The sequence below is a fragment of the Hypanus sabinus genome, chromosome 10 (genome assembly GCF_030144855.1).
Source record: "Hypanus sabinus isolate sHypSab1 chromosome 10, sHypSab1.hap1, whole genome shotgun sequence".
Lineage (NCBI taxonomy): Eukaryota > Metazoa > Chordata > Chondrichthyes > Myliobatiformes > Dasyatidae > Hypanus > Hypanus sabinus.
This window is the reverse complement of record NC_082715.1, coordinates 97,822,628-97,837,168: the sequence shown is the minus strand read 5'-3', so window position 1 is coordinate 97,837,168 and position 14,541 is coordinate 97,822,628. Positions and strand designations below refer to the sequence as shown.

General features: G+C 39.3%; 1 protein-coding gene across 3 annotated transcripts in view; it reads right to left on the bottom strand.

Annotated features, from left to right (window-relative positions):
* bckdhb (branched chain keto acid dehydrogenase E1 subunit beta) overlaps positions 1–14,541 on the bottom strand; it is a 223,359-nt gene that overhangs the window by 195,189 nt on the left and 13,629 nt on the right. For all 3 annotated transcript variants that reach the window (XM_059982370.1, XM_059982371.1, XM_059982373.1), the window contains one exon: positions 8,379–8,447. In XM_059982370.1, coding sequence (XP_059838353.1) covers positions 8,379–8,447 — 69 coding nt within the window. The remainder of the gene's footprint in view (positions 1–8,378; positions 8,448–14,541) is intronic.

Here is a 14,541-nt window from a genome sequence, read left to right as displayed (position 1 = left end):
CATATGAAGTTATTAAAACACAGAAGCTGGGATTATATCAGACAAAATAACAGAACACAAAGACGTGTTGACTTAGAAGCTATTCGCAACTGATAGTTGAATTAAAACAAGGCTCACATGAATGGAAATGTCAATCAAACTGAAGTAATGAAATGGACCACATGAAGTTATGCACTAGTGCTATGAAACAGAGGTTCTCAACCTTTTTCTGCTTGTGATCCATTTGTAACTTTCATTTACCTCTGTGGCCCCATGGTCCAGTCTCCATTAGATGCTAAAAATTTTTGTGCTCAACTTTAATTATTGTAATATACTGTCAAAATTTATGTTTTAACAGGCTGATATTTTTATATGTTAAATATGTTACAGGTGTACATGAAAAATAAAACTATTTCAAAGCCTGAATAGGATACATTATTTATAATAATTTAATATTGTATTAATAAAAAAACACTTATTATTTTGGGTATTTAGTGAGAGCCTTGCAACTGACGCAAACCATCGAGTTTTTGAATATCTGGTTGCAACTTAGTTAAAGATAATCAAAAATCACTTCTTTGCACAACATCAAGCTGGTTACAAGGTTCTGACAGCAGATGAAGTGATTAACTAAAACCCCATTCAACTTTGCTTTCTCCCAGAGCTGTGGAAATTTATTTTGAAATAGTTACCCCGAAATTTTGCTTGCTGCATTTGAATTTAGCGTGAACTGTTATATCACCCGGAAGCTCAATAAAACATTCTTGCAAAGTGGTGTCAACATCACTTACATTTCCCCCAGATGGATCCACCACCCAATCTGGAATATGCAACTCCAGCAGGTCTCTGAATCAAAATTCCACATTAGTGTGCAGTTGTTTCAAATGGTCAAGATCTACAATCAGACCATCATCTTGCAATTCCATTTTAAGAGTGGCCAGTTAAGTAAATGGCATAAACTTGCAACTCCAATTTGCTGCTGAAAAGTTTGAGTCTAAGAAAGGCGGTAATAGCCTCTTTGCATGAGATGAGATGGCAGTTTTCTCCTGGTTCCTGATTGTTTAATACATACAGTTTTTCAAATATATCTGACAAGTAAAATATGCAAGATTTAGCAGTGGCAATTTGTTCTCCAAGCTGCAACTGAAATGCTACAATACTACCAAGAAAAGCAAATTGAACATCCTTACAATTAAGTATTAGGGATTGAATAAAAATTATAGTGATCGATAGTGATGCAGTGGTAGACTTGATCTCACCTTTCTACAGCTTAGCTGTTTTGGCACTGCAGCCTTCATGTCACGTTTTATAAGTATTGTAACACACACGGGTCAGTGGAAGGCAAACCAGTCTCCTACTGTATACTCATATCCTTGCTACAGACTGCCCCGCAAAATCTGCAGAAATTTTGTGATCTGGCATGGATATGGAGTGGAGTTCAGTGGGTAACCCTGCAGGGTGTTGAATGGTGATTTGTGTGTGGCTAAACAGGAGCAGAGATAATGAATGACGTGCCACACTCCCCCCCCCCCCCCACACCCCACAAACTACACTGTTTCACTGTCTGAATTGCATCATCTGCCATATTTTTCCAGTCACTTCATTCAGGGTTCCAATTAAATTACATATGTTCATTGTTTTAATGAAATTTTTCTAAAATATATAAATAATACAGTAAACTTATCACAGCCCACCCAGAAACTACAATGGCCCCCAGTTTCTTATTTTTTTCCTTGTGGCCCCTACAAAATTTGGCATGACTTTCTGGGGGAAATATGGCTCACACTGAGAAATACAGGTTTAAAAGATTTTATTTTTAATCTCACAAATAATTTGCTGGAATTCCATAACCTAAATGGAAGCCTGACAACAACTTGAGACAAACACCAATAAAAAGCTGTCAAAGAAACTAGAAAAGCAAATAAGATGTTGACTACACTGCAAAGGAGATCAAGTTTATAAACAGAGAATACTGCAGGAGTTTAAGACCACGTATGTATTTAATTTTGGTCTCCTTAATTGAAATATAGACTTGTCTTGAAGGCAAAGCAGGGAATATTTACTAGACATGTCACAGTGACACAGAGGTATGTGTAGTAAGCCTGTCAGGAAGGACAGGCAGATGATAGGGCAAAATTGCAGTCAATGGAATGAGTTGGAGACAAGGGACAAGATCAAAAAGGGTGACATACACAGGACTGAAAGTGTTATATTTGAATGCATGCAGTACAGGGAATAAGGTAGATGATCTTGTAGCATAGTTAGAGTTTGACAGGTATGACATGATGCGAGTTATATACAGGCCACCAAACAGTAGCTACGATGTGGGCTGCAAATTACAACGAGAAATAGAAAATGCATGGCAAAAGGGCAACGTTTCAATAGGCATGGGGATTTCAAAATGCAGGTAGATTGGGAAAACCGGGTTGGTGCTGATTTTGGATTCCAAGAGAGTGAAGTGAGTGTAGGGCACTTCACAGAAGTAAGTGCAGCTGCTGTTACTAGAAATAAGGTTCTTAGGAAGCTGAAAGGCCTGAAGGAAGATAAGCCACCTGGACCAGGTAGCGTACACCCCAGGGTACTGAAAGTGGTAGCTTATGAAATTGTAAAGGCATAAGTAATGATCTTTCAAGAATCATTAGATTCTGGCATAGTTCCGGAGGAATGGAAAATTGCAAACATCACCCCACTCTTCAAGATGGGAGGGAGGCAGAAGAAAGGAAACTATAGGGCAGTTAGCCTGACCTCAGTGGTTGGGAAGATGCTGGAATCGGCAGTTAAAGATGACATTTCGGGGTACACGGTACAAGGAGAATCTTGCCTGACAGATCTGTAGGAATTCTTTGAAGAAATAATAAGCACAATGTACAAAGGCGAATCAGTGGACATTCTCACAAGGCCTTCTGACAATTCTTTAGCAAGATGAGAACCCCCCCCCCCCAAGGTATTTGGACCATAAGATATAGGAACAAGATTAGGCAGGCTTAGGAGGCATTCTGTATCAAGATCAGGGCACAGGGTTGAAATCTGTTGCTTTTGTTAGTCAGAGTCTATCACCCTTCAAGTGAAACTACCCAACACACAAAATGGGCTGTGGCGGATAAGCGAATATCTATATGGCGCCAAGTTTGAGGTGAGGACGGACAACAACCCATTGAGTTGTATCCTGACCTCGGTGACATTGGATGCCACAGACCATCACTGGTTGACAGTATTGTCTGCCTGTGATTTCAGCCTGAAGTACTGGCCATAGAGCCAGAACGCTGATGTGGCCACTTTGTCCCAAGGTGCTCTCGAAGAGATGGATATGGACAGAGAGTGGGAGAGCATTCCTGCAATGTGCCAGTTTTCCATCACGGGAAAATCAGAGGCAAGGTAAGGGCAGGATTGAGCAGTGGATCATTTGGGAGTTTCTGATTGTACCATTCCACAAGTTTACTGCAACCTGACTGCTCTGAGTACAAAGCAGTTGCCTGATTTGAGTCCAGGGAAGTGGCCACTGCTCAGTGAAATAACCCTTGTATAGGTACTGTTTGGTCAGTTGTTGCAAAAGGGGATATGGCTCAAGCTGAAAAGATGAAACACCCTGTCATATTTCTATTGCTGAGAGAATGGCACAAACTGGAGTTGAGGAACCAAATTCTATAGGGAGTCACATTTCCTCCAGGCAGGCCTCAGCATTCCCAGTCAGTTCTGCATAAGAAGTATCAGAGGATTGTTCTGAAGTCACTTCATGATGATTCAGGTCATTTGGGGTTTGACAAGACCTATGAATTGGTCAGAGATCAGTTCTACTGGCCCCGAGTAAAGCCTGAGGTTGAAGAGTACTGCAAGCCAACCACTTGATGTATTTGGAGGAAGATGCTGCCTACAGGTGGCGCTCCTTTATCACAATTGCAGAGTGTGGGTCCACTTCATCTGGTATGTATAGATTTCCTCTCCATAGAGCCTGATTTTCAGCAGCACAGCAAATGTCTTGGTTATTACAGACCACTTCACCAGATATGCTCAAGCCTTCCCTACAAAGGATCAGAGGGCATCCACCATGGCCAAGGCGTTATAGAAAAAGTACTTCATTCATTATGGCCTTCCCAGACAGATACATAATGATCAGGGAAGGGATTTTGAGATTAGGCTCATACATGAGTTACTCAGCATGTCTGGAGTCGTACAGTCAAGGACTTTATCACACTCAGGTTAATCCCTAGCCTGAGAGGTTCAACTGGACATTGCTGGACATGCTCGGGACCCTGAAGATCTGCAAGCAGAACAAATGGAGTCAACATATTGGCCACCTGGCTCACTGCTACAATTGTACACAGAATGAAGCTAATGACTATTCACCATATTATTTGATGTTTGGGCACAAAGCAAGGTTACCTGTTGACCTCAGTTTTAGGACTGGCAGGGAAGATTTGCCACAGAAGACTGATCTGAAATATATGTCTGATATGAGGTGAGAATCACAAAAGGTGTATGAACAAGCAGAGGTCTCTGCTATCAAGCAGAATTAAGGAAGTAAGAGGAAGTATGATCAAAAGGTTAGGTTCTCCCAAATGATGCCTGAAGACAGAGTTCTCACAAAGAAATTGGGGCTACCAGGGAAGCACAAGTTGGCTGACCACTGGGTGGTTATGCCTTATGTAGGAGAGTTAGATGCCAAACGTACCAGTTTTCTGGGTGAAACCACAGGATGGGAATGGACCTGACAAGATTCTCCATCAGAACCACCTTTTACCTCTGGGCCAAGAGATACATGTTGACCCAGAGCCTGACATGGACCCTACACCTAGTAAGAGAACTCTGCAGTGATGTGGGAGAACAGAAGGACAAGTGGCAGAAAGGGCTGGAAGGGACCTAACCACTGAATGGACTCAGAGGATGCAGAAATGAGGGTATGCTGTATGCTACCCTTTGCAAACTCCCCAAATATTGACAAAGAGATTCCTAGACCTCCCCACGCCGATGTGGATGAAATGGGAGGAATGAGCAGTGAACCGGCAGATTTGCAGTTGGACAATGACGGAAGACTGTGCTCTAAAGTAACTGGGAACGCAGCTGAGCTCAGCCAAGTGACAAGGGGACCTGAATTGCCAGAAGGCACGAGTAATGGACAGGGGGAGGCCTCCTCATGTAGACGGGAAAGTTCCCAGGGAGTGTCTGAAGCTGAACAAGTAAATGATGGGACAAGGAGGTCCCAGTCAGTCAGGAAACTCCCAGATAGGCTTGCCTATGTCACACCAGGGAAGCAGAGTGTTGAGCAGCAGATTGGAGCTGTGTGTAGCAACACAGGCGCAAGTGTAGAGTGAGTACAGGAGGCGACTCAGGACACAGCCCTGCAAGGCTCCTGTGTTGAGGGTCAGAGGCAGAAGTGAGGGAGCCCATCCTCACCACCTGCCAGCAATCTGATAAGAAGTCCAGGATCCAGCTGCACAAGGTGGGGTGCAGGCTGAAGCCTCTGAGCTTCTTGTCGAATCGTGGTGTTGAATGCTGAACTGTAGTCCAAGAACAGCTTTCTCACAGAAGCATCCCTCTTCCCCAGGTGAGTCAGGGTGGTATACAGTGCTGTGGCTATGGCATCAACTGATGATTGGTTGTGTCAGTAGGTGAAGTGTAGGGGTCCAGTGTGGGTGGTAGCATGCTGCAGCTAATAGTCCTTGACCAACCTCTCAAAGCATCCGCTTATGATTGAGGTGAGTGCAACAGGACACTAATCATTTAGACATGTTACCTTGGTTTTCCCTGGCACTACTCTCTGTGTAAAAATCCTACCTCTGTCATCCCCCTACACTTTCATCCAATCACCTTGCAATGTATGTCCTCTTGTATTAACCACTGTCACCCATGGAAAAAGGCACTGGCTACCCAGTCTATCTAGGACTCTTAACATCTTATATACCTTTATCAAGTCTCCTCTCGTCCTTCCTTCACTTCAAATAGTAAAGCTCCAGCTCACTCAATCCTTCCTCATCAGATATATTCTCTAGTCCAGGCCTTACTCTGCTAGATCTTTTCTGCACTCTCTGAAGTTTCTACATCTTTCGTATAATAAGGTCACCCAGAACTGAACACAAGTAGTCTTACCAAGGTTTTATATAGCTACAGCATTACCTCATGGTTCTTGAACTCTATCCCCTGACTAATGAAGGCATAGCATATGCCTTCTTACCTTATCAACGTACACAGCACTTCTAAGAGATATGTGGAAATAGACCCCAAGATACCTCTGCTCCTCCATATTGCTAAGCATCCTGCCACTAACTTCGTATTCTATCAAGTTCAACCTTCCGAAGTGTATTAATACTTTTCCAATCTGAACTTCATCTGCCACTTCTCAAAGTAGCTCTGAATCCTATCGATATCCCATTGTAACCCACAACAACCTTCCACACTATCTACAACACCACCAACCTTCATGTCATCTGCAAACTTACCAACCCACCCTTCCTCTTCCTCATCCATCATTGATAAAAATCACAAACAGCAGGGGTCCCACAACAGATCCATGTAGAACACCACCAGTCACAGAACTCCCGGCAGAACATGCTCTATCTACTACCACCCACTGCCTCCTGTGGCAAGCCAATTCCAAATCCAGGCAACAAAGGTTCCCCGAATCCCATGTCTCCTGACTTTCTGAATGAGCCTACGTGGGAATCTTGCTGAATGCCCTTACTGAAATCCATATCCATCACATCCACCACTCTGCCTTCATCAATTTGTTTTGCCACTGCCTTGAAATAGTCAAACAGGTTCATGAGGCATGATTTTCCCCTCACAAAGCCATACTAACTATCCCCAAACAGTCATAAATCCCATCTCTAAGAATCCTCTCCAATACTTTGCCTACCACTGATGTAAGGCTCACTGGTCTACAATTCCCAGGATTATCACTATTGCCTTTCTTAAATCCATATCGTCCAATCTTTTGGTATTACTCCTGTGGCCAGAGAGGACACAAACATCACTGGCAAAAGCGCAGCAATCTCTTCCCTTGCTTCCCATAGTACCCTGGGGTATATCCCATCCAGCCATTCTACTTATCCACCTCAATATTTTTCTTTCTTTCTTTTTTATATAAGTTTCTACAATCAGACAAAGCAAAAAAAAATTAAGGTTTATACAGTGCAAAACAAACATATCAAATGTACAGTTCACAACAATTGAGAAAAAGCACCCATAGTAGAATCGTATAAAGTTAGTTACCACCCCACCCTCCCCCTACCCAACTCCAAGCCAATCTTACATATATAAAAAAGTGAATCAGAACTTTTATCACCGAAGAGTTGTATTTGTAAAAAGGTAAATTGCCTACTACCTGAGCTATATGTTTACACATCAAAAAACCGTAAATCTTAACCAAAAGAAGCTGGAAGTAAGGGATTTAAATGCAAAAGAAAAGAGGGAGGGATGCACCCTTAATCTAAACAGGAATTATGAAAATATTCAAGAAAAGGTCCCCACACCTTTTGGAACTTTATGTCCAAATTAAGAAGTGAATAATGAATCTTTTCAAGGTCTAAGCAGGACATAATGTCTCTGAGCCATTGAGCATGAGTGGGTGTGGCAGCATCTCTCCACCTAAGGACTGCATGTCTGGCCAAAAGAGAGGCGAAAGACAATGTACGACGCTAAGTCGGAGTCAAATGCATATCAACTTCTCCCAAAGTGCCGAAAACAGCAATCAGAGGGTTAGGTTCCAAGTAGCAATTAAGTATATGAGATAAAGTTAAAAGAAAACTAAACTCAAAACATCTCAAAATATCCAGTCCCTTGGCACATCCATCCCTCATCAGGAAGTCATCTAAGAACTCTATTTCTTTCTTGACAACAGACACAACTAGTTCTCCTCCACCACCATCCTCTTCTGTCTAGCAGAATTGGACATAAGATACAAAAAAGGCTCAAAGGTTAATTGTATTGTCAAAATATGCATGTACAATACAGCTCTGATATTCATCTTCAGATAGCCATGAAAAAAACCTAAGAGCATGGACCACTGGGCTCAAGGACAGCTTCTATCACAATTCAGACAGCCTCCAACACTCCAGAGAAAACAACCCAAAATGATCTAACCTCTCCTATTACTGATACTCTCTGATGCAGCCAATAAACTGACGATGCTGGAAACCTGGATCAACACACAAGATGCCAGTTGAACTCAGTGGATCAGGTATTGTATATGGAGGAAATTAAATCATGGATGCTGCAGGCTGAGACCCCTGATCAGGATTCTTTCTGCATCTTAGACGCAATGCTACTGATGAAATTATGATTAACAGTGGTAATTTTTCATCGTCTTGTTTATTCCAATAATAAAACACGATATTACCCTGACGAAATACATTTAGTAAAAACATAGTCTTGGAAATTGTTCACATAGAAAATAAAAAACTTACCATATTTGTCCCGGAGTCCAACTGTACAGCGGAAAACTCCTCCAAAGGCTACATCCTCTCCAAAAATCACTAAGAGAAATAAGAACTTTGTAAAGTCACATAGTTCAACAAATAAAATAAGGCAGTAAAGGATAAATATAAAAGCAAATTGCAAATACAGGACAACTGAAAATAATGGAATAAACAATGCACCTGGTTTACCTCTTTAAATTGGTGGCCTATTTCAAATGAATGGGGCTGTGGCTGACATAAAGCTCAGAGGGCAAATATAAAGTATATCTGATCCTTCATCTCAGTATGATCATTAACTATCCATGAAAAATGTAGGGACTTCCAGTAAGATGGTGATTGTTTAGTCGCTTCAAACTTTTGCTCTGTTACATTTCTTACCTTCGCACTATGTGTCTCCCTTTTTAAACCTTAGTTCATTATTCTATCTGTTTTTTCTTATCAACCTGCGTATATGTCTATCTTACGATGGCTACAAAAAATTCTAAATCCGGGAAAAAAGAAACTCCCACATCTTAGTCTGCCGAGATTCTCTCTATCCTGGAACAGAATCGACAAGACATTTTAACTGATATCAAGACTGAATTTAGAGCCACTATCAGTCAGCTGGAGTCAAAATTGGATCAGATTAACGCCAGAGTGGATGATCAAGCCGAACATTTATCTCATATCGACCTAACCTCTGAAGATTTAAAACGCCGCGTTCAACATTTGGAAACTCTGTTCCAAATTAACAGAGCAAAACAGCAAACTTATTTCCAAAACTTAAGATCTCGAAAATCAGAGCAGGCGCTGCAATCTGCGAATTCTCGGTTTGCCAGAGGCCACTAAAATTGGTTCCCCCATTGAATTTTTCTTTTCTTTTCTCTGTGAGATTTTCGGGAAAAAATTTTTCCTGACTCCACCTGAGCTAGAAAGAGCTCACAGAATTTATGTCCCTCGAGCTGCTCTGGGTTCTAGAGCACGACCAGTTATCCTGTGTTTCCATCATTATCAGGTGAAAAACCGTTTGATTATGGAGGCACGCTGACTTTCCGAAATAATACCATTCGTATTGTGGAAGACTATGCTCCCAGGTTCTGAAGATGCATGCCGAGTTCAAAGGTGTTATGAAAGAGCTCTTTAATCGTGGATTTAAACCTTCCCTTCGCAATCTTGCCGATCTTCAAATTACGCTTACTACTGGAGAATATAAGTGGTTTAAGTCAGTTAGAGAGGCTGAGATGTTTGTTGGAAATCTTCCAGCCTTCTTGACTTCTTTGGACCCAGTTTGACTTTCTAAAATGGTTGATGAGTATTTCTTGAATTAAAGTCTTTTTTGCGAACTCAGACTCTATTTGAATAATTTAGTCCTTAACTACTGAGAACCTAAGGGTTTTAGTTGGTCTCTCCTTGGACTTGGTGTGATATTCTTAAATAGATTATTTAAATTAATGTTTTCCTGCGGACTTCGATTTCATTTGTGTAATTCAGTTTACTTTTGAATAACTTTAACTATAGAGAACTACAACTGGTCTTAAGTTATTTGGGAGGCTTAATGGTTTTTATTGAAGGTCTCCCTGTCAATTTACTGTATAAGACCTGCCTTTTTTTAAAAAAGAGCTGATATGTACTCTCTTTAAATATAGAATTTCCCCCTTTTCCCCCCTTTTTTTTTCAATTTTTCATAGTTTCTCGCAGGTAGATTAGTTCTTGATTATTATTTTGTATTAAGTTTTGTATTCTTTCTGATGAAGTTGTTCCTATTTGTAATTTTGATTTGTAGTGCATAAATTAGTTAGTATCTGCTATATTATTTACACGGAGCTTATGTTAATGTTACGGAACTGTAAGTTGGCTTTTGGGGTGTCCTATTTTTTTGTAGAGCTAGCTGCTTTTTTGGGTAGCCATCCAGTTTTGGGTTGAGAGGGTGGGGTGAATTCTCCAGTACCAACACTATCTATAGTTTTTTTTTTGTTTTTCCTTGTTATCCAGGACATGTCTATGTCCTGATTTTATTGATTTATGTTTATACTCTCGCTTCCAAACTGTAATTGCTATGTTTGATCTTATTTATGCCTACTGCCTTTTACGTCTTAACAATTGAAAATGTTTCGCCTACTGAAATTTGAGAGCTGGAATGTAAAGGGATTGAATCATCCTGTTAAAAGAAGAATGGTCTTCTCCCATATTAAGCAACTTAAAGCTGACATTGCATTCTCCAAGAAACTCATATTCGTAGTTTCGATAATTCTCGGCTTATGTCAAAGTGGGTGGGTCAACATTTTCATTCATCCTTCCCGGCCAAAGCTAGGGGGGTTTCCATTCTTATTAACTCAAATGTTCCTTTTGAACTCCATAGTAAGATATCTGACACAAATGGCCATTTTATTATTGTTTCTGGCAAATTTTAAAATACTAAAGTAGTACTAGCTAACCTATATGTTCCCAATTCTGACGGTTAATTTTTTTTGAACGCTTTTTTTCCCCATTACCAGATCTGAACCTATACTCTCTTGTATTGGGTGGTGACTTTAACTGCTGGTTAGACCCAACTTTGGATCGATCATCCCCTGTTACTAGATTACCTACTAAATCTGCTTTAGCTATTCTCACTTTTCTTTCTAACTATGGTATCTCTGATATATGGCGTTTCCTTCATCCTACTGAGAGAGATTATTCCTTTTTTTCACATGTTCATCATACCTTTACTAGAATTGACTATTTCTTAATCGATAATCAACTTATTTCATTTGTTCATTCTTGTGACTATCAGAGTATACTGATCTCTGATCATGCGCCTGTCACTTTGTCTCTAAATTTTCCTGGTCTCCCTCAAAGGAATAAACATTGGCACTTTAACCCAACTTTATTATCGAATGATGATTTTGTAAAATGTATTAAGGACCAGATAACTTTTTTCCTATACACTAATACGTCATCTGAAATTTCATCCCAGATTGTCTGGGATGCTATGAAACCATATTTGAGGGGTCAAATAATTTCATATACAGCGAATCTTAATAGATAGTCCCGTTCAGAGCGATTAGACCTGATTAATCAGATTAAAGAATTAGATCAATTATATGCTCAGACTAAAAATCCCGAATTATATAAGAAGCATGTAGAACTCCAAACTAAATTTGACCTTCTCTCTACTCAACCAGTTGAATATCAACTTCTTGAAGGTAAGAGTCGCTTTTATATTCATGGTGACAAATCTGGAAAGTTTCTAGTTAATCAGTTGAGACGTTCTAAAGCTAAACAACATATTACAAAGATCCAGAAGGAGAACGGGGATATTACATCAAATCACTCAGAAATTAATGACTTATTTAAGAATTTTTATTCTCGGCTTTATTCCTCCGAATCCCTGAATGAGAATATTTCTGTTGACCTTTTTTTAAATAGCTTGAATATCCCTTCGCTTTCATCTGATTCTAAAGCAAAACTTAATGAGCCTATATCATTAGAAGAAGTATCTTTTTGCAATCTCTGCACTGTCGTCAGTCAAATCTCCTGGTCCTGATGGGTTCCCCATAGAATTTTATAAGTCATTCTCTTCACTTCTTTCACCTCAGTTACTCTCAGTACTATCTGATTCGTTTAATTATGGTAAATTGCCACCCTCATTTAATGAGGCATGTATTATTCTTTTATTTTAAAAGGGCAAAGATCCAACAGAGTGCTCCTCTTACAGGCCGATTTCATTGCTTAATCTTGATGTTAAAATTATGGCCAAAATTTTGGCTTATAGATTAGAAACTGTTGTACCCTCTATTATTTCTGATGATCAAACTGGTTTTATTAAAAATCGTCTTCCCTTTTTTAACATACGGCGTTCATTTAATATTTTATACACACCTTCAGCTGGGACTCCTGAATGCGTTATCTTTCTCGATGCGGAGAAAGTGTTTGATCATATAGAGTGGAACTACCTCTTTGCGGCTTTAAAAAAATTTGACCTTGGTCAAAGTTTTATCTCTTGGATCAAATTACTATATCTATTTCCTACCGCCTCTGTTTTGACTAATTCTCAGCAATCTCAGTTGTTTAACCTTAAACGTGGCACCCGTTAAGTCTTAAGCCCTTAAGTCCCTTTCTTTTTGATTTAGCTGTAGAGCCTCTGGCAATTGCATTTCGAAGTTGTCCTGAATTGACGGGGATTTGGAGGGGGGGTGTTGAGCATAAACTTTCTCTTTCTGCTGATGATCTATTACTTTTTCTTTCAAATCCGTCCACATCCTTACCACCAATGTTTTCACTTCTTGATCAATTTCGCCAGTTCTCTGGCTATAAGCTTAATTTACATAAGAGTGAACTTTTTCCAATTAATAATGAAGCACAAGTATTAGTATTTTGCGACCTCCCTTTTAAAGTAGTTGATAATCAATTTACCTATCTTGGTATTACAGTTACAAGGAATTTTAAGGATCTATTTCATGAAAATTTTGCAAGTCTTTTGTACTCTACAAAACAAAGTTTGTCACACTGGTCACATTTATCTATGTCCTTGGTAGGTCGTGTTAATGTTATTAAAATTATGTTCTCCCTAAATTTTTATACTTATTTCAATCTATTCTAATTTTTATTTCTAAAACCTTTTATGATTCCTTGGACTCTATTATTTTGTCCTATCTGTGGAAGGGTAAGCATTCAAGAATTAACAAAACTTACCTTCAAAAATCTAAAAAAGAGGGCGGCATGGCCTTACCTAATTTTTGTCTATACTACTGGGCAGCTAACATTCGTTGTCTTATCTTCTGGTCTTTTTTCCATAGCCAGTCTGACCGCCCTAAATGGATAGCAATGGAGCTGAATTCCACTAAGGTTCTATCTATCTCTGCACTTCTTGGATCTGCACTCCCTAGTAGTTTGTCTAGACTAATTGTTAATCCTCTTGTTAGACATACTCTGCGAATATGGGCCCAGTTTAGGAAATGTTATGGTTTCTATGGTTTTTCCCTTTCTAGTCCTATTTTACATAATCATCTTTTTCTACCTTCTATGCATGATTCAACATTTTATGATTGGTATAGAAAGGGCATTAAGTATTTTGAAGATCTTTTCATTGATAATCGCTTCGCATCTTTTCAACAGTTTTCTACTCAGTTTAATCTACCTAATGCCCATTTCTTTAGATATCTCCAAATTAGACACTTCATTAATCCTTTATTACCCAACTTCCCTGAGATGCCTGAGAAAAATGCTATGGAATTGTTTCTTTCTATTAATCCATTGTGTAAAGGTTTAATATCTTTTATTCATGATAAATTAGTATCCTTACGGTGCACCCCTTTGGATAAAATCAGAATGGCTTGGGAGCATGACTTAAATATCCCTTTATCTGTTGAGGATTGGGACTCGATTCTCAAGTCGGTTAACTTGACTTCTCTTTGCCCTCACCACTGTCTTTTACAGTTTAAGATTGTTCATAGGGCTCATATGTCCAAATCTAAATTATCTCGATTTTATTCTAATATTAGTCCTCTTTGTGATAAATGCAAAAGTGGTGAGGCTTCTCTCATTCATATGTACTGGACCTGTCCTAGGCTAGAGAAATTTTGGAGGGATGTTTTCTTAACTTTATCCTGTATTCTGAATCGCCACTTAGAACCTAACCCTTTAATTGCTCTTTTTGGTTTCTTGGCTCAGACAGATACACGTTTGAGTTTGACTCAATGTCAAATATTATCTTTTGCTTCTCTCCTGGCTAGACGTCTAATTCTTCTTAGATGGAGAGATGTTCCCCCACCCACTCATGTTCAATGGCTTAACGATATTATGTCCTGTTCAGATCTTGAAAAAATTCATTACCCAATTCTTAATTCAGACATAAAGTTTCATAAGGTCTGGGGACCTTTTATTGAGAATTTTCATAACTTTCTTTTTTCTATTTTCAGTCCCTTGCTTTCAGCTTTTTTTTGGTAGTAGGCAGTATTATCTTCTGTTTTTAATTGTATTTACAGTTTTGGGGGTTTGAATGTTCTCATTTATATTTCCTACATTTTGCTCTGGTTGGTCTGGAGTTTTTTTTTCTTGCAGGGGTGGGGGTGGATACTAACTTTACACGACTTCACATTTGGGTGCTTTTTCAATTATTATATTCTGTATTATATTACCATTGTATGTTTATCTTGCAATGTATTAATTTCCTATTTTGTTCTTGGGTTTT